The sequence below is a fragment of the Anoplopoma fimbria genome, chromosome 20 (assembly GCF_027596085.1).
Source record: "Anoplopoma fimbria isolate UVic2021 breed Golden Eagle Sablefish chromosome 20, Afim_UVic_2022, whole genome shotgun sequence".
Lineage (NCBI taxonomy): Eukaryota > Metazoa > Chordata > Actinopteri > Perciformes > Anoplopomatidae > Anoplopoma > Anoplopoma fimbria.
In genome coordinates, this window is record NC_072468.1 from 12,019,372 (window position 1) to 12,033,103 (window position 13,732).

Below are 13,732 nucleotides of genomic sequence, written 5' to 3' on the forward strand. Positions count from 1 at the left end.
GCACATATACTCATTTTAAGGTTCATACTTGTATTTTGGGTGTCTACTGGAACATGTTCACATGCTTTGTTTATAAATCACTTTATTTTCCTCACACCGTCTCTCTGAATACACCTGTATTGACCCTCTGTCTGAAATGCTGTTTCAGCACCTGTCTCTTTAAGACCCCCTATAAGCCTGTTGAATGTGTCTTATGATCAAGGAGGCAACATATAAAACTAACTGGGTTGTCTTCATTTACGTTTGGTAGGCACTCCAGATCCCTAAATGTTTGTACACAAACACTGACAAAAGTGAGTTTTTCCCAATATATCCCCTTTAAAATTAAACTAATAGTCCCTTTACTAACAAACTTTCTCACTGCACACATCTTTAAAAAGATGTCGTCTTTCTCAATGTTTCATCGACATTGGAGACATGTTTGTATCACTGGGATAAGTGAACATTTGACGTGTGCATGTTTTTTTTTTGTTGAAAATATGAAACCTGGTGGTTTTCATAACTAAAACACAGTCCAATTTCATTTTCAAAAGCACATGTATTAGTGAGTAGAACTTTATTCTGTACACTAGGTTAGCAGTATCATAGACAAACATCATAAGAGGAATATATTACAGAGAAAGAAATGGATGAAAAAAAATCAGACATTAAATCTTGTTCCCACAATATCCATCACAATTTAAATCATTTTCTAAGAACTTTACACTTTAATGACACAGCATGTATAACAAATGATAATTTAAAAATCTTGTCAACTAGTTGATCTCCTACGGAAGCAGAGAACATTTTCATGCAGTAAATTCTAGTTAATAATTGAATTATCTTGAGGAAACAAGCTTTGTTATCTTGGAGAAAATGAGATAATCTTCCAGTTGTGAAAAGATAGGGGCAATTCCTCTGATTACTTATAACAGTCAGAAATTGCATTGTGTCTTTCTGTTAGAGATAACGTTCAGATCAGTCCTTGCAGTTTGAGGAGAAAAAAAGCCTAACTGCAAATAATAAGTCTGCCTTTTGTTTTCTCAAAAATTGACTTAACCCGTTATCATGAGTAAACAAGCTTTATTATTTCAAGATAAAAAAAAAAAAATGTATTCATGATTTAGAGATAAAGGCATAAAAACAAAAAAATGTTGCAAGCATGTCCGTTATCCGCTTCCGTAGGTGCGATCAAATGAACCAGACATTCATTTTCCAGTTCTCCTTAATTAGTGATCTCGAGAAAACAAGTCATACTCTCAAGATAAGTTATCTCATTATCCCCATTATCACGTGAAAACGAGCTTTGTTGTCTCAAGATGACAAAATAATTACCTTGTAATCTCAAGATAAAATGGCATCAGATGACAATTGCAAGCACAAACTTGAGATCTACGTACTGCATTAAAACCCCAAACCACTGTGCGTATGACATCAGCGCTGCCAGGCTTAAGAGGCCTCTGAATTTATAGGCGAAATCACCTTTATCTCCAGGAAAGTAAATTTATTAACATCTGCCGACTACAGAGCAGCTGCACCAAATGGCTTCATGGAACAGCAAGATGACATATCTGTACTTGGATCATCTGCATCAACAACCTTGCAGTGATTCCTCGTCATTACTTAACCTTTTAATATGTATCTTATCATCTGCATGCATTTTTTACATCCTTACGCAAAAAAACAAAAACATATTTTATTCATCTTTTCCCTATGAACAAGATTAAGTAATACCAGAAAACAATTGATTTTAAGGGAACATGGATTTGACTTACAGTAGTGCTTATCAGTATTGCACTGTACACTCTGTTACTCAACATTTAGTACTGTCAATCCTATTAATTAAATGAAGGCTGCAATTAAATAACGTGTAAAACACCAGACAAAAACGTGTATTTATGGCAGAATTTGGACTTCATAACACCTAAAATAGAAATTGGTTTTATGTAGGCGATGAAAACTAAATCCAGCAGTCTAAACCTAGCCAGCGTGCTGTTCATCCACTCAGTTTGGTGTTGCAGTCACACCAAAACTCCTTGCATAATTTTAGTCACAGTTGTGTTTGGCTTGTATTCCTCAGAAGCAGCTATTTTAAATAGTCAGGGATTTACTTCGTTCCCTTAGTTCCTCACACTGTCACAAGAGTTTTCACAGAATATCACACCCTGGTGTTAGGTGTTTTTAGAACATTTTCTTTGTGTGGCCCAGGCACGTAAGGTCTCCATAGAATAAGAAAAGGTTTGTATTTACATATGTAGAAAAATGACACATTATTAAAGGCACGGCGCATATTAATGCATCTGGTGAACAGTTTGGTGAGCGCTGGTGACAATACTGAAAATGTAGCGTTTATTGCTTTGTCTTGTTCTTGTTCCCGTACAATGGTAGCTTTGGGATTTTCTGTTATTTTGGTGCAATTCTTCTCTCTGAAAGAAGATTATGTTTGATAGAGTTAGCAACATCATATGAACAACTTTCAACTCGTTTTTTGTTTAAAAATATAACCTGGTTATCTCCCCATAAAATATGTTTATGGTACATTCAAAGGATGTATCAGGATTAGGTGTGGATTGGGGATGTGCACTTACCGACTCAATCCTCCTTTTTGGCTTTCTCGCTCTCCGTACCCTGAGAGGCCTCAGCTGCAGACACCACTGCCACACAAACACACATTGAGAGAAACTCAATACAAGCCACATTGTAGTCTTTCATGCAGAGGGAACTTTAAGCTTGTTAAACACGGGACCTTAACATCACCAAACCAAACACATGACTACTGTAACATTGCACTACAAAGTGCTAACATTTATTTTTTTAGCCTTCTGGTTCTGCTTAACTGGTTTACTAGCGATTTACCTGGCTTCTGAGCGCACACACACACACAATACTGTAATTGGCCTGGCATGCAAACAGCATAGCCTCCAGAGAGAGTGAGAATCTCATAAACCTTATGCAATATGTCTTCCACCAAGACCAGTTTTCCAACGTACTGCCTGGAGGGGCGTCTCTGCCCTAAAAGTACAGCGTGTTCTCTGAGAGTCAAGAGGGGGGTGCAGGAGGTGCTGAAAAACCACGGACCCTGGAGGTACTGTGCATTTCATGGGTTCAGTATGCAGAATGCACACTTGACACACTGATCTTGATTGTTTCTTTACTTTCCAAAGTCTATAACTTCACGGTGCATACGTTGGGTATCTCACAGGTTATAACCAGAGAATCCCTGTTCCTCAGTAATGAAGACACAAACAGCATCATTACAAAATACTTATGTAAGCAGAGATATCATGAACATGATGATCAGCCCTGTAAAGGGTTTTAACTCATCGCGTTGTGTGATGCCTGGAATGCAGTCGGGCTTGCGGAGCAGTCTTACATCGTCTTAAGTAATGGGAAGCAGCAGGGCATGATAACTCTGGAGTCCACTGACAATAGAGGACATGAGCGCGAGTTGCGTGACTGGATCCGTTGTGCTGACAACATGATCTCTTCTGTTTTAAAATCGACACACTAGAGAAAGGCGAGCCTTCACTTCTCTGTGTGTGTGTGTGTATGTGTGTTGCCGCTTTCTATTTCTCACACTGCATCATGTGTTTGGACCTCACGGCACAACAATATCCTGTTCATCCTGCCAGATCTGACCAATCACAGGAGGAGTACGGACGGGAACTTATGTGAAGGATCGAATATTACGAGAATGGTTCACTGATAGTGTGGTGTTTCTAACCATGTGTACGTTGGATGACATGTGTACCGACAGCAACAGCTTCGAGGGGATGTTGTTGTAAAACAATCTTACTTAAGATCAATAGGCAGACTGATAAAGAACATTAATTGTTTACCTGTATGGAAACACACTCTTATCCAAGTGTTTCCTCTCTTTGCTCACCTCTCTCTGCTTGTTTGCACAGGTCTAGTGCCTAACCCATGTTTGCATAGATCTCTCAGCTATTTCAGCTAGGGGCAACGCTTGACCTCCACCCAAAAAACCCAGCCCTCCGATCAGTCAGTATCGGTGGATCATGCCTTATCACCAAGCAGGTTAAAGCGTGGTTTGACACCTTAAAGTCAGAGTTAACATGACAGGTTTGTCAAGAAACGATTCTGTGTTTAATCATTCTGAGCCAGAACTCATCACTAACAAATGCAGCCACCTTACATTGTAATACTAATGTCAGGAATATGACACGAGTAGAATACAAATAAAAATCTGATTTAAGTAGCTAGCTACATAGAATCTATTCATCTCTCCATTATTGGTGTTAAATAGAACTGAAAAGGGAGAGAAAAAGTAAATTGACAAGATAAAATACAGAGCAATATAGTTGTGTTAGTCTAGAGTCTCGTACCTTCAGGTGAGGGCTTAAGGGCCGGTGCTGAGGGGGCTTCAGCTGGGGTGGACTCCACCACGGGAGCCTCTGCTGGGGCTGCACTGTCTGCCCCAGCCCCTGGAGCTGGAGCAGGGGTGGCGGTCTCTGCAGGGGCAGCGGGAGGTGCTGTTGCCTCCTCAGCAGCAGCCTGGGGCTCAGCTTGGGCCACGACCGTGACTGGAGACAAAGGAGGCATCTCTGGAATTGTTGCTGCAGCAATCTTTGTATCTATCAGAAGTTGTGTTGCCTCTACGAGGGCTGAGGATTCAGCCTTATCCGGCACTACAACTTCACCCGGAGCTGCAGCTTCACCTGCTACTACACTTTCAACTGGAGCTACAGCTTCAACTAGGACTACATCTTCAACTGGAGCTGCAGCTTCAACTGGTACTACACTTTCAACTGGAGCTACAGCTTCAACTGGAGCTGCAGCTTCAACTGGTGCTACAGCTTCAACTGGAGCTACAGCTTCAACTGGTACTACACTTTCAACTGGAGCTACAGCTTCAACTAGAGCTACAGCTTCAACTGGAGCTGCAGCTTCAACTAGAGCTACAGCTTCAACTAGAGCTACAGCTTCAACTGGTGCTACAGCTTCAACTGGTACTACACTTTCAACTGGTGCTACAGCTTCAACTGGAGCTACAGCTTCAACTGGAGCTACAGCTTCAACTGGTGCTACAGCTTCAACTGGAGCTACAGCTTCAACTGGGGCTGCTGTTTCACCTTCTGCTGAAGCCTCCCTTGGTGCTGGTGCCAAAGCTTCACCTGGCTCTGAGGATTCACACGGTGCTGTCGAGACAGGAGCAGGTGCAGCATTGTCGGTTGGAGCCTGTGCCTCTACGGGGGTGACCACTTCAGCCGGGGCCTCGGCCGACACAGACACGGCCTCTTCCCCCATCATTGGGGCCTCCGTTGGCTCAGATACAATGGGTTCAGCAGCAGGGGTGGCAACTTCAGGGGAGGCCTCTGCCGGCTCTGGGGTCACCTCCTCGACAACAGTAAGGGCCTCTGCCTGCACAACGGCTTCAACAGCAGGGGCCTCTGCCTGTACAACGGATTCAACAGCAGGGGCCTCTGCCTGTACAACGGATTCAACAGCAGGGACTTCCTCAACAAGGGCTTTGACCTCAGAAGCAGCCTCGGCCACGACAGTTTCTACAGGGACAGCTTCCTCCGCAGGGGTCAGGGCCTCCACAGCTTCAGTAGCGACTTCAGCCGGGGCGGCAGCCTCTGGAGCCGGCTCTGCAGGGGCGACAGGTTCTGGCTGAGGCTCGGGAGCTTCCAGGAGCTCCTCCCCAGAGCCAAGATCCTCCTGGGCCTCCAGGGCTACCAACACGGCCTCCGCCTCATCGTCAGCTCCCCGGTGGAGATCATCCGGGAGGGCCGTCTGCACAGGCAACTGCATCTGGTCCTCAATGGTTTGTGCATCTTCTGCGATGAAACCGTTTCTGGCTGCTGTTGACAAAGGGACGACAAGGGAAGCTTGATTAGGATTTACGGCTGGCGAGCATGTGGCTCTCATCAGTCTTTGGTGATACCCTGTTAACCTGTAACATCTAAAGAAGATCACTGACTTGAAACTTCTTGGGGGTCCTTGAGATAATCTATGCATTGAACAGTGTAGTTAATAAATGACCACATTTGTCATGACAACGTTCCTCGTCAACATTAGTAAAAAAAAAAAAAAGAAAAAAAAGAATGCACTCTAACTAAGACATTCCACCAGTCATCTGCATTTTTTGCAAGGTGTTATGGATGTTACTGTATAAATTGGTTTCAAAATGATGATCGGCTAAAAATAAATCTAAACAACGACTTAACCCAACGGGGAAGGCAAGGGAATAAGGAATAAAGGCAATAAAGCACAAAGTCTGAGTCCTAGAGAAAACATCCTTTAATTTCCGCAGTTGGAAACGTGATTTATTGTCTAAAGCCAGAGGAGTCGCAAGTCTCTTGAGGAGGAAATGAAAAACACGTGACAATAGCTTTGCCGTCCTTTGAAGGGACACCCCATCGTAATACTCATGCCTCTGCTCTTAGAACTGTGTGCCCTCAGGTGAAAACCCAGTAGATAAGGAACAATAGTGGGATCATATACTTGAACCCACATTTCAGGAACCACAACACACATCTCAGTTACAGGAACAGCCAAACTGAAACTTTACCAAGTGTCTCATCACGGTTTCCCCTGAGCAGCTGAATCACAGTTAACTACTTTTAAAAAAAAACAACTGGCTGCACCTTTGTTCACAAACGAGACAAAACTGGAATGGGAACGCGCAAGCTGAGTTGGTGGATAGTTTGGACGCTGCAGCTTCCTGATTTTATTTGTCTGTCAGAGGCGGTAAAAGGAGCCGAGAGTGATGGGTGGAAGGGAACGCGACGGCCTGGCAACTCGACGGGCCAGTGGGAGAGCTCGTAACACGGAACAAGTGTTAGTGTGAAGTTAAATATTTATAATTAGAGGGCGTTTTCAGACAGGTGTTTTTACAACCTTTAAAATCATCAGAATGGCTTTTGACTTTTCTTTTAGAGAAACGTGTTCTCCATCAGAGTGCGGTTCTTTAAGCAGAGATCCACCTCACACAGACAACACAAAGCTGCTGTCTAGTACAGCGGACCAGAACCTGCTGCTGGAAAAATGTGTTTTGGTCCAGACGGCCTCTCTAGGCATGGATGACTCGGGTGTCAACATGATTTGGCAGCCAGAGATCACGGAGATCCCAGTCAAAACAGTGCACAGAGGACGGCGGAAAGGGGGACAGACAGGGAGGGAAGGGGGGGTGGGGGCTGGGACCAGTGGTGGCGCTGGATGGCGTACAGCTGGTTTTGTTAGACACACTGCATGCTGTATGGTTCAAACCTCCACCCACTCAGCCACATTTAGAAGAGCCTGCCTGGGCATATAACTGGTTCTCTTGTTGGGGTGATGTCAGAGTCTGGAGACGGGGCCCGAGCTTCTCCAGGTGACCGAAGCTGGTCGTCTGGAAGGGGAGACAATGCCCTGACACAAACATCATAAAGTGACGTAGCGGGAGATGGAGAGGCTGGACACGAGCACAGAGGAAGTAGCCAGGTGCAATGAGTACATGACACTTAAATAGGCATTGCTCATTTGCTCACTTTACTTCAAAAAGTATAAGCCACATCTTATCTTTATTCAAGTCCAAGTGAAACAAATCCTTTCTAACAGGGAGAGAAACTGTCATTGTGCATGTGGGGAGATGGAGTGAGGACATACTGTACATGCAGCTGTGCCAGGCATGACATAGACATGTAGAAGTAGGTTGAACCCATGAATTAACAATGATGGTCTGTGTCAGGCTGCTCAGTGGGGCGTGTGCACAGGCTCCAACCACAGAATCCATGTTTGCAAAAACAAGGAGCAGGCTTTGAGGCTAATGGCATGTTCAGATGCAAAGAACTCCCGTGCAGAGGAATTTCAGAGGAGCCTGAAAGCATTCGGGCATCTCCCAGCCCCTCCTCCTCCTCCTTTGCAACCAGACATCCATTGTGTGTGTGTGTGTGTGTGTGTGTGTGTGTGTGTGTGTGTGTGTGTGTGTGTGTGTGTGAGAGAGAGTTGTAAATCCCTAGAGGCAAGCATACCCTTGCATACAATCTCTGACAGCCTGACTGAACGCATTCTTTTGGATCATTAGTGATCAATCAGTGATCTTGTTAAAGCTGGTTTTTTTGGAGTTTGTTTTGCATGTGAAACTTATTTCAAAGTCACAAATCAGACTACTGTACGTGGCAGAAAACAGGTTAGGTTGCGACTATTGCCTTAGGCTGCAGGAGGACCTCTAAAAGAAAAAAAACCTTGGGCCTTGGGAGTCGCATGCAGTCCTAGATACCGATTTTGGTTCACCTACATGTAAATGCACAATAAGCTTTGTGGAACTAGGTCAAGAATTTAAACATTAACATTAAAAAAATACCCTCTCATTTGATTAATGAGAGGGTATTTATTTAATGTTAATTAATTTAATTTTTTGTTAACACACTTTCGAGTGACATCCAGCTGGAAGTGGCCGATTATAAATAACTGCTGAGTTAATGGGTTACTGTATAGAACTCCCACTAGGATGTAGGTTTCTTTAGTACTATAGTACGGGTATAGCACGGTGGAGTGAGAAAGCACACAGTGTTCCAGAGCAGCCAGCAGAAAAGACACACACCCCTCTGCAGGACTTCACTGAATGGAGGCAACTTAAAGCACCTACTGTGCATGTCTTGAGTTAAGGTTAGTCATGTTGCATGTTCACCGCTCATAAAACGTGATGGATAAATCACAAATATACACATTTAACGTGGAAACAGGGGATCGCTACTCACCCAGTGTATCGCCATTGCTCTCCTCTGGCTTTGTACCCGGTCTTTTCTCCTGGTCGACGGTCTGAGCGCTGGATGAGGAGCACCCCATGTTTGAGAAGTTGACACAAATTTAAAAAAAAACAAAAACAAACAAACAAAACAAAACTTGGATCTTATTACTATGTGAAGCAAACACGGGTTCCGCCGCTGCCTGTTAGCAGACACAGAGACTGTCTGGCTGTGAACACATGGACCGCTATCGCTCCTCGGTCGCTAAGAGTAGCCGGGCACCATTAGCTCCCCTAGTCTCTGTGTGTCTGCATGGCCTGATGTCCCCCAAATAAAGCAGCAATGCATGCGGGTAACACTGCTGAATGTTCACCGACAAAACTCAAGCTCACAGGCACGCTATTCATTGGGGGATAAAAGCGTGTGAATGAAGTGTGTGTCCTCCCCCTTTGTGGGAGTGTCCCCTCTGGAATTAGACCCGCCCCTACTCTCCCTCTGATTGGGGGAGAGTAGGGTGGCTAACGTTAGCCTAGCTAAGATGCTAACCGACGCTTCGACCTAGAAGAGCGCCTCGGCCACGGAAGCTCACGTTTTGGTTCCCCGTAGTGCGAAGGAAGGCTGCTCGGTCCGAACAGTCGCTTTTTACATTTTTTTTAATTTACAATTCTTGTATGTTATCAATAAATTCACTTCTAATCATTTTTGAGGCAAGGATATTGGCAGTTTTACGAAAATTTATATCATAGCATATTTTTTAAATGGTAGCTTCTAATGAATACGGAAATATGGAATTTGTATAATAATAATAATTATATACGTTTTATTATTATTATTATTATTATTATTATTATTATTAGTAGTAGTAGTAGTAGTAGTAGTAGTATTACAAGTTCAACAAGCCCACTGGCTTTGAGGCAAATCGTAAGTAGTGGCTAAATGGTGGAATTACACTTTCCAGGTCCATCATGTGACTTTTCCTATTGTGTTGGGAAAGAGACATCTGTAAATCAGCAGCAAATTCTATTTCTATGCTAAGCAACTAGCCAGTATAAACACACGAATATCCCTTATTTAAATCATAAGGTCCCAAAAGTTATTTTCCTTCCTCGGTACATGTGATTGAGAACGAGTGGCTGGGAGGCGGGTTAAATAAATGCTAGCACGCATCCATTATGGGCCCTTTTATGCAGAAGTTCCGGGTATTTTCTTCTGAATTCCATACACAGAAGTCAGACTTTTTAAGCCCCAAAAGCCACTGAGCAACTTTCCTAAAAATGCCATTGTATCTAGTTCTTTTTTTACATTCAAGGGTAGCACATTTAGAACCTACGCATTTCTATTTTTATCGTGTCTGAGTCAGTTAAGGTATGCTGTTATACTGGTTTAAAGTATTGCTGACTCAATTGTTAGACTTGTCCCTTACAGTGATCATTCAGCCTGATAAAAAAACACATACATAGTGTAAAATGTTTATTTACCAGTTCACTGTACAAAGTTATTCATTTCATTTGGCAACACATGAATAAGAACACTACAGAGAAAAATACATTGTGTTGTATACAAAGAGTTGTATAAATAGCTTCAGTAGAGTAACGTATCTCATTTGCATATGTTTGGGTGTAGCTTGTAGAGCAGGATTAAAGGGGCCCTGTGAAGTCAACGCTCCAGGTCAGGGGGGAGACGAGTCTCTGGCTTTCATTTGTGTACGACTTGATTCTCGAGTGTGTCCAGCTTCTTGGTCATGGCTTCAAGTAGGCAAAGTAAAGGAAAGATGCAGGAACAAACGAAAAAACAACCCAACAGGTTTTAGAATTGCTTTTCACTAGAGGTCAAGTTTTTCAAAAAAGTAATATCTGACCCCACAAAATTACTATTTTACATGTTAACATGTGCAGAGGCCGCGTCACGTGTCCCTTGTTGCATAGGTCGGTGTGCCTCTCCAAGTCGATACATTTTTAACCTGAATTTTGCCAATAAATAAAGTTCTAAGTCATTGGTTGGAAGGGGAAAAAAATAATCAAAATGTATACATTTTACTTTCTTTTTACTAATGCTATTTTAAAACTTTTATGTCAAAATCTTAAATAAAAGTCCACAGCAACGATGTACAAGCTCTATTTTCTGTGTTGCCCGCAGCATCACAGCGAATATGTAGGTATTATGAGCGGCCTGGTGTTAGCTTTCTTTGGACGATGGTAACGTTTGTTAATTTAATTTATAGCGTATTCACAAAGACATTAGGCTGTGCAGTTAACCTTAAATGTTTATAGGGCACCAAATGAGTCTGAATGTTTTCGTATCATCCCTTCACTTTAGTATAATGATGTCCATCTTGCTTGGTCCATCATAACTTGTCAGATTTAAGACTTTCATACACACTGTTTCTGAAAAAAAAGAGAAACATCATAGTAGTTACCTGTGTTTAACTGATCAGTAAAATACAATTTTTTTTTTTTTTACTTTTTTTATTTCTATTTGTTTGTAGCTGTTCATAAGTTCTCCTCCAATGAATCGCCACCTTATCGTGGTGGAGGGGTTTGTGTGCCCCAGTGATCCTGAGAGCTGTGTTGTCGGGGGCAATAGCTCCGGTAGGGTCTCCCAAGGCAAAGTGGTCTCGGGGGAGGCGTCAGACTAAGAGCGATTCACAAAACCCCAATGAATCGGACGATGCAAGGCTGTGGCACCTCGCCCGGAATAGGGAAACCGGGGCACCCTCCTGGAGCCAGACCCGGTAGGGGAGCGTCTCGGGCCTGGCCGGGCGCCCGAAAAAGCTACATCGTGCCGCCACCCTGTGGGCCCACCACCTGCAGGGATAGGCATTGGGGTCGGGTGCAATGTGAGCTGGGCGGCAGGTTGGGGCGGGAACCTGGGCGTGCTGACCCCCGGCATCACAGACTAGCTCTAGGGAAGTGGAATGTCACCTCTCTGGCGGGGAAGGAACCGGAGCTGGTGCGGGAGGTGGAGCGCTACCAACTAGATATAGTTGGGCTCACCTCCACGCATAGCACCGGTTCTGGAACCAAACTCCTGGAGAGGGGCTGGACTTTTTCCTTTTCCGAGTTGCCCAGGGTGAGAGGCGCCGGGCGGGTGTGGGGATACTCACAAGCCCTTTTGTGCCTATGCACCAAACGGCAGTTCGGAGTACGCGGCCTTCTTGGAGTCCTTGGGTGGTGTTCTGGAAAGGGCGCCGATTGGGGACTCCATAGTTCTTCTGGGAGACTTCAACGCTCACGTGGGTAACGATGGAGAAACCTGGAGGGGTGTGATTGGGAGGAACGGCCTGCCCGATCTGAACCCGAGTGGTGCTTTGTTGTTGGACTTCTGTGCTAGTCATGGACTGTCCATAACAAACACCATGTTTGAGCATAGGGAGGTTCATAAGTGTACTTGGTACCAGAACACCCTAGGCCAAAGGTCTATGATCGACTTTGTAGTTGTGTCATCAGACCTGCGGCCGTATGTCTTGGACACTCGGGTGAAGAGAGGAGCAGAGCTGTCAACTGCTCACCACCTGGTGGTGAGTTGGATCAGGTGGTGGGGGAGGCTGCCGGACAGACCCGGTAAACCCAAACGTGTAGTGAGGGTGAACTGGGAACGTCTGGCTGAGGATCCTGTCCGCAAGGTCTTCAACTCCCACCTCCGGAATAATTTCTCGTGCATCCCGGGGAGGCTGGGGACATGGAATCCGAGTGGGCCATGTTCAAATCCTCCATTGTGGAAGCTGCTGCTAGGAGTTGTGGTCGGAAGGCGATCGGTGCCTGTCGTGGTGGCAATCCGAGAACCCGCTGGTGGACACCAGCGGTGAAGGAGGCCGTCAAGCTGAAGAAGGAGGCCTTTCGGGCTTGGTTGGCCCAGGGGTCTCCTGAATCAGCAGGCAGGTACCGGTTGGCCAGAAGGGCTGCAGCTGCGGCGGTTGCTGAGGCAAAAACCCGGGTGTGGGAGGAGTTCGGCGAGGCCATGGAGAAGGACTTTCGAATGGCCTCAAGGAAGTTCTGGCAAACCGTGAGACGACTCAGAAAGGGGAAACAGGGCTTTTCTCAGGCTGTGCTCAGCAGGGGGGGAGAACTGCAGACCCGGACTGGGGATATTGTCGAGCGGTGGAAAGAACACTTTGAGGAACTCCTGAACCCGACCAACACGTCCTCTGTGGAAGAGGCAGAGTCTGAAGACTCAGGGGAAGACTCGTCCATATGCCTGGCGGGGGTCGTTGAGGTAGTTAAAAATCTTAAAAAAACATCATCTTTTTGCAGATGATGTGGTTCTGTTGGCTTCTTCAGAACGTGACCTTCAGCACGCACTGGGGCGGTTCACAGCCGAGTGTGAAGCGGTCGGGATGAGAGTCAGTACCTCCAAGTCTGAGGCCATGGTTCTCTTCCGGAAAATGGTGGAGGGTAAAATGGAGCGGGAGATGGACAGGTGGTTCGGTGCAGCATCAGCAGTGATGCGGGCGTTGTACCGGACCGTTTTGGTGAAGAAGGAGCTGAGCCGTAAGGCAAAGCTCTCGATTTACCAGTCCATCTACGTTCCAACCCTCACCTATGGTCATGAGCTTTGGGTAGTGACTGAAAGAATGAGATTGCGAATACAAGCGGCCGAAATGAGCTTCCTTCATAGGGTGGCTGGGCTCAGCCTTAGAGATAGGGTGAGGAGCTCAGACATCCGGAGGGAGCTCGGAGTAGAGCCGCTGCTCCTTCGCGTCGAAAGGGGCCAGCTGAGGTGGTTCGTGCATCTGATCAGGATGCCTCCTGGACGCCTCCCTTTAGAGGTTTTCCAGGCATGTCCAACTGGTAAGAGGCCCTGGGGTAGACTATATATCTCGTCTGGCCTGGGAACGCCTTGGGGTTCCCCAGGAGGAGCTGGAAAGTGTTGCTGGGGAGAAGGACGTCTGGAGGACCCTCCTTAGCTTGCTGCCCCCGCGACCCGGCCCCGGATAAGCGGAAGGAAATGGATGGATGGATGGATGTTCATAAGTTTACATGTATTCATGTCAATTATTTAAAGTCAACAGAAGAGGAGTTATACAAAATAACTTAATAAAAGTTAAGGCAACCGATGCAACA

The 13,732-nt window shown here is 45.3% G+C and overlaps 2 protein-coding genes across 4 annotated transcripts in view; both read right to left on the reverse strand.

Moving 5' to 3' along the window:
* Positions 1-6: 6 nt before the first annotated feature.
* LOC129108976 (skin secretory protein xP2-like) lies at positions 7-9,126 on the reverse strand. 3 transcript variants are annotated; one of them, XM_054620867.1, is made up of 5 exons: positions 8,685-9,126; positions 5,073-5,801; positions 4,326-4,523; positions 2,568-2,633; positions 7-2,405 (listed from the first exon to the last, which is right to left on the reverse strand). In XM_054620867.1, exons 1-4 carry the CDS (start codon positions 8,770-8,772, stop codon positions 2,572-2,574), a joined length of 1,077 nt encoding a protein of 358 aa, XP_054476842.1. In that variant the 5' UTR covers positions 8,773-9,126; the 3' UTR covers positions 7-2,405; positions 2,568-2,571. The 3 variants fall into 3 exon arrangements, with proteins under 3 accessions (XP_054476842.1, XP_054476843.1, XP_054476841.1); XM_054620868.1 differs by having other exon boundaries at positions 5,115-5,804; XM_054620866.1 differs by having other exon boundaries at positions 5,073-5,804; positions 8,685-9,125.
* Positions 9,127-10,316: 1,190 nt separating this feature from the next.
* Positions 10,317-13,732, reverse strand: part of LOC129109776 (matrilin-2-like) — a 9,766-nt gene continuing 6,350 nt past the window's right edge. Inside the window, exon 11 of the mRNA XM_054621908.1 lies at positions 10,317-10,423. Within this exon, the coding sequence (XP_054477883.1) occupies positions 10,368-10,423 (56 nt within the window). The 3' untranslated portion in view covers positions 10,317-10,367. The remainder of the gene's footprint in view (positions 10,424-13,732) is intronic.

What these genes read in the sequence shown, in the direction of transcription:
- LOC129108976 (XM_054620866.1), bottom strand. Translation starts at nt 8,772, where the DNA reads ATGGGGTGCTCCTCATCCAGCGCTCAGACCGTCGACCAGGAGAAAAGA. An exon ending in AAGGGAGGCTTCAGCAGAAG is followed by an intron (nt 4,524 to 5,072) that starts GTGAAACAGCAG and finishes CTTTGTCTCCAG; the next exon opens with TCACGGTCGTGGCCCAAGCT. An exon ending in CCTTAAGCCCTCACCTGAAG is followed by an intron (nt 2,634 to 4,325) that starts GTACGAGACTCT and finishes TTTGTGTGGCAG; the next exon opens with TGGTGTCTGCAGCTGAGGCC.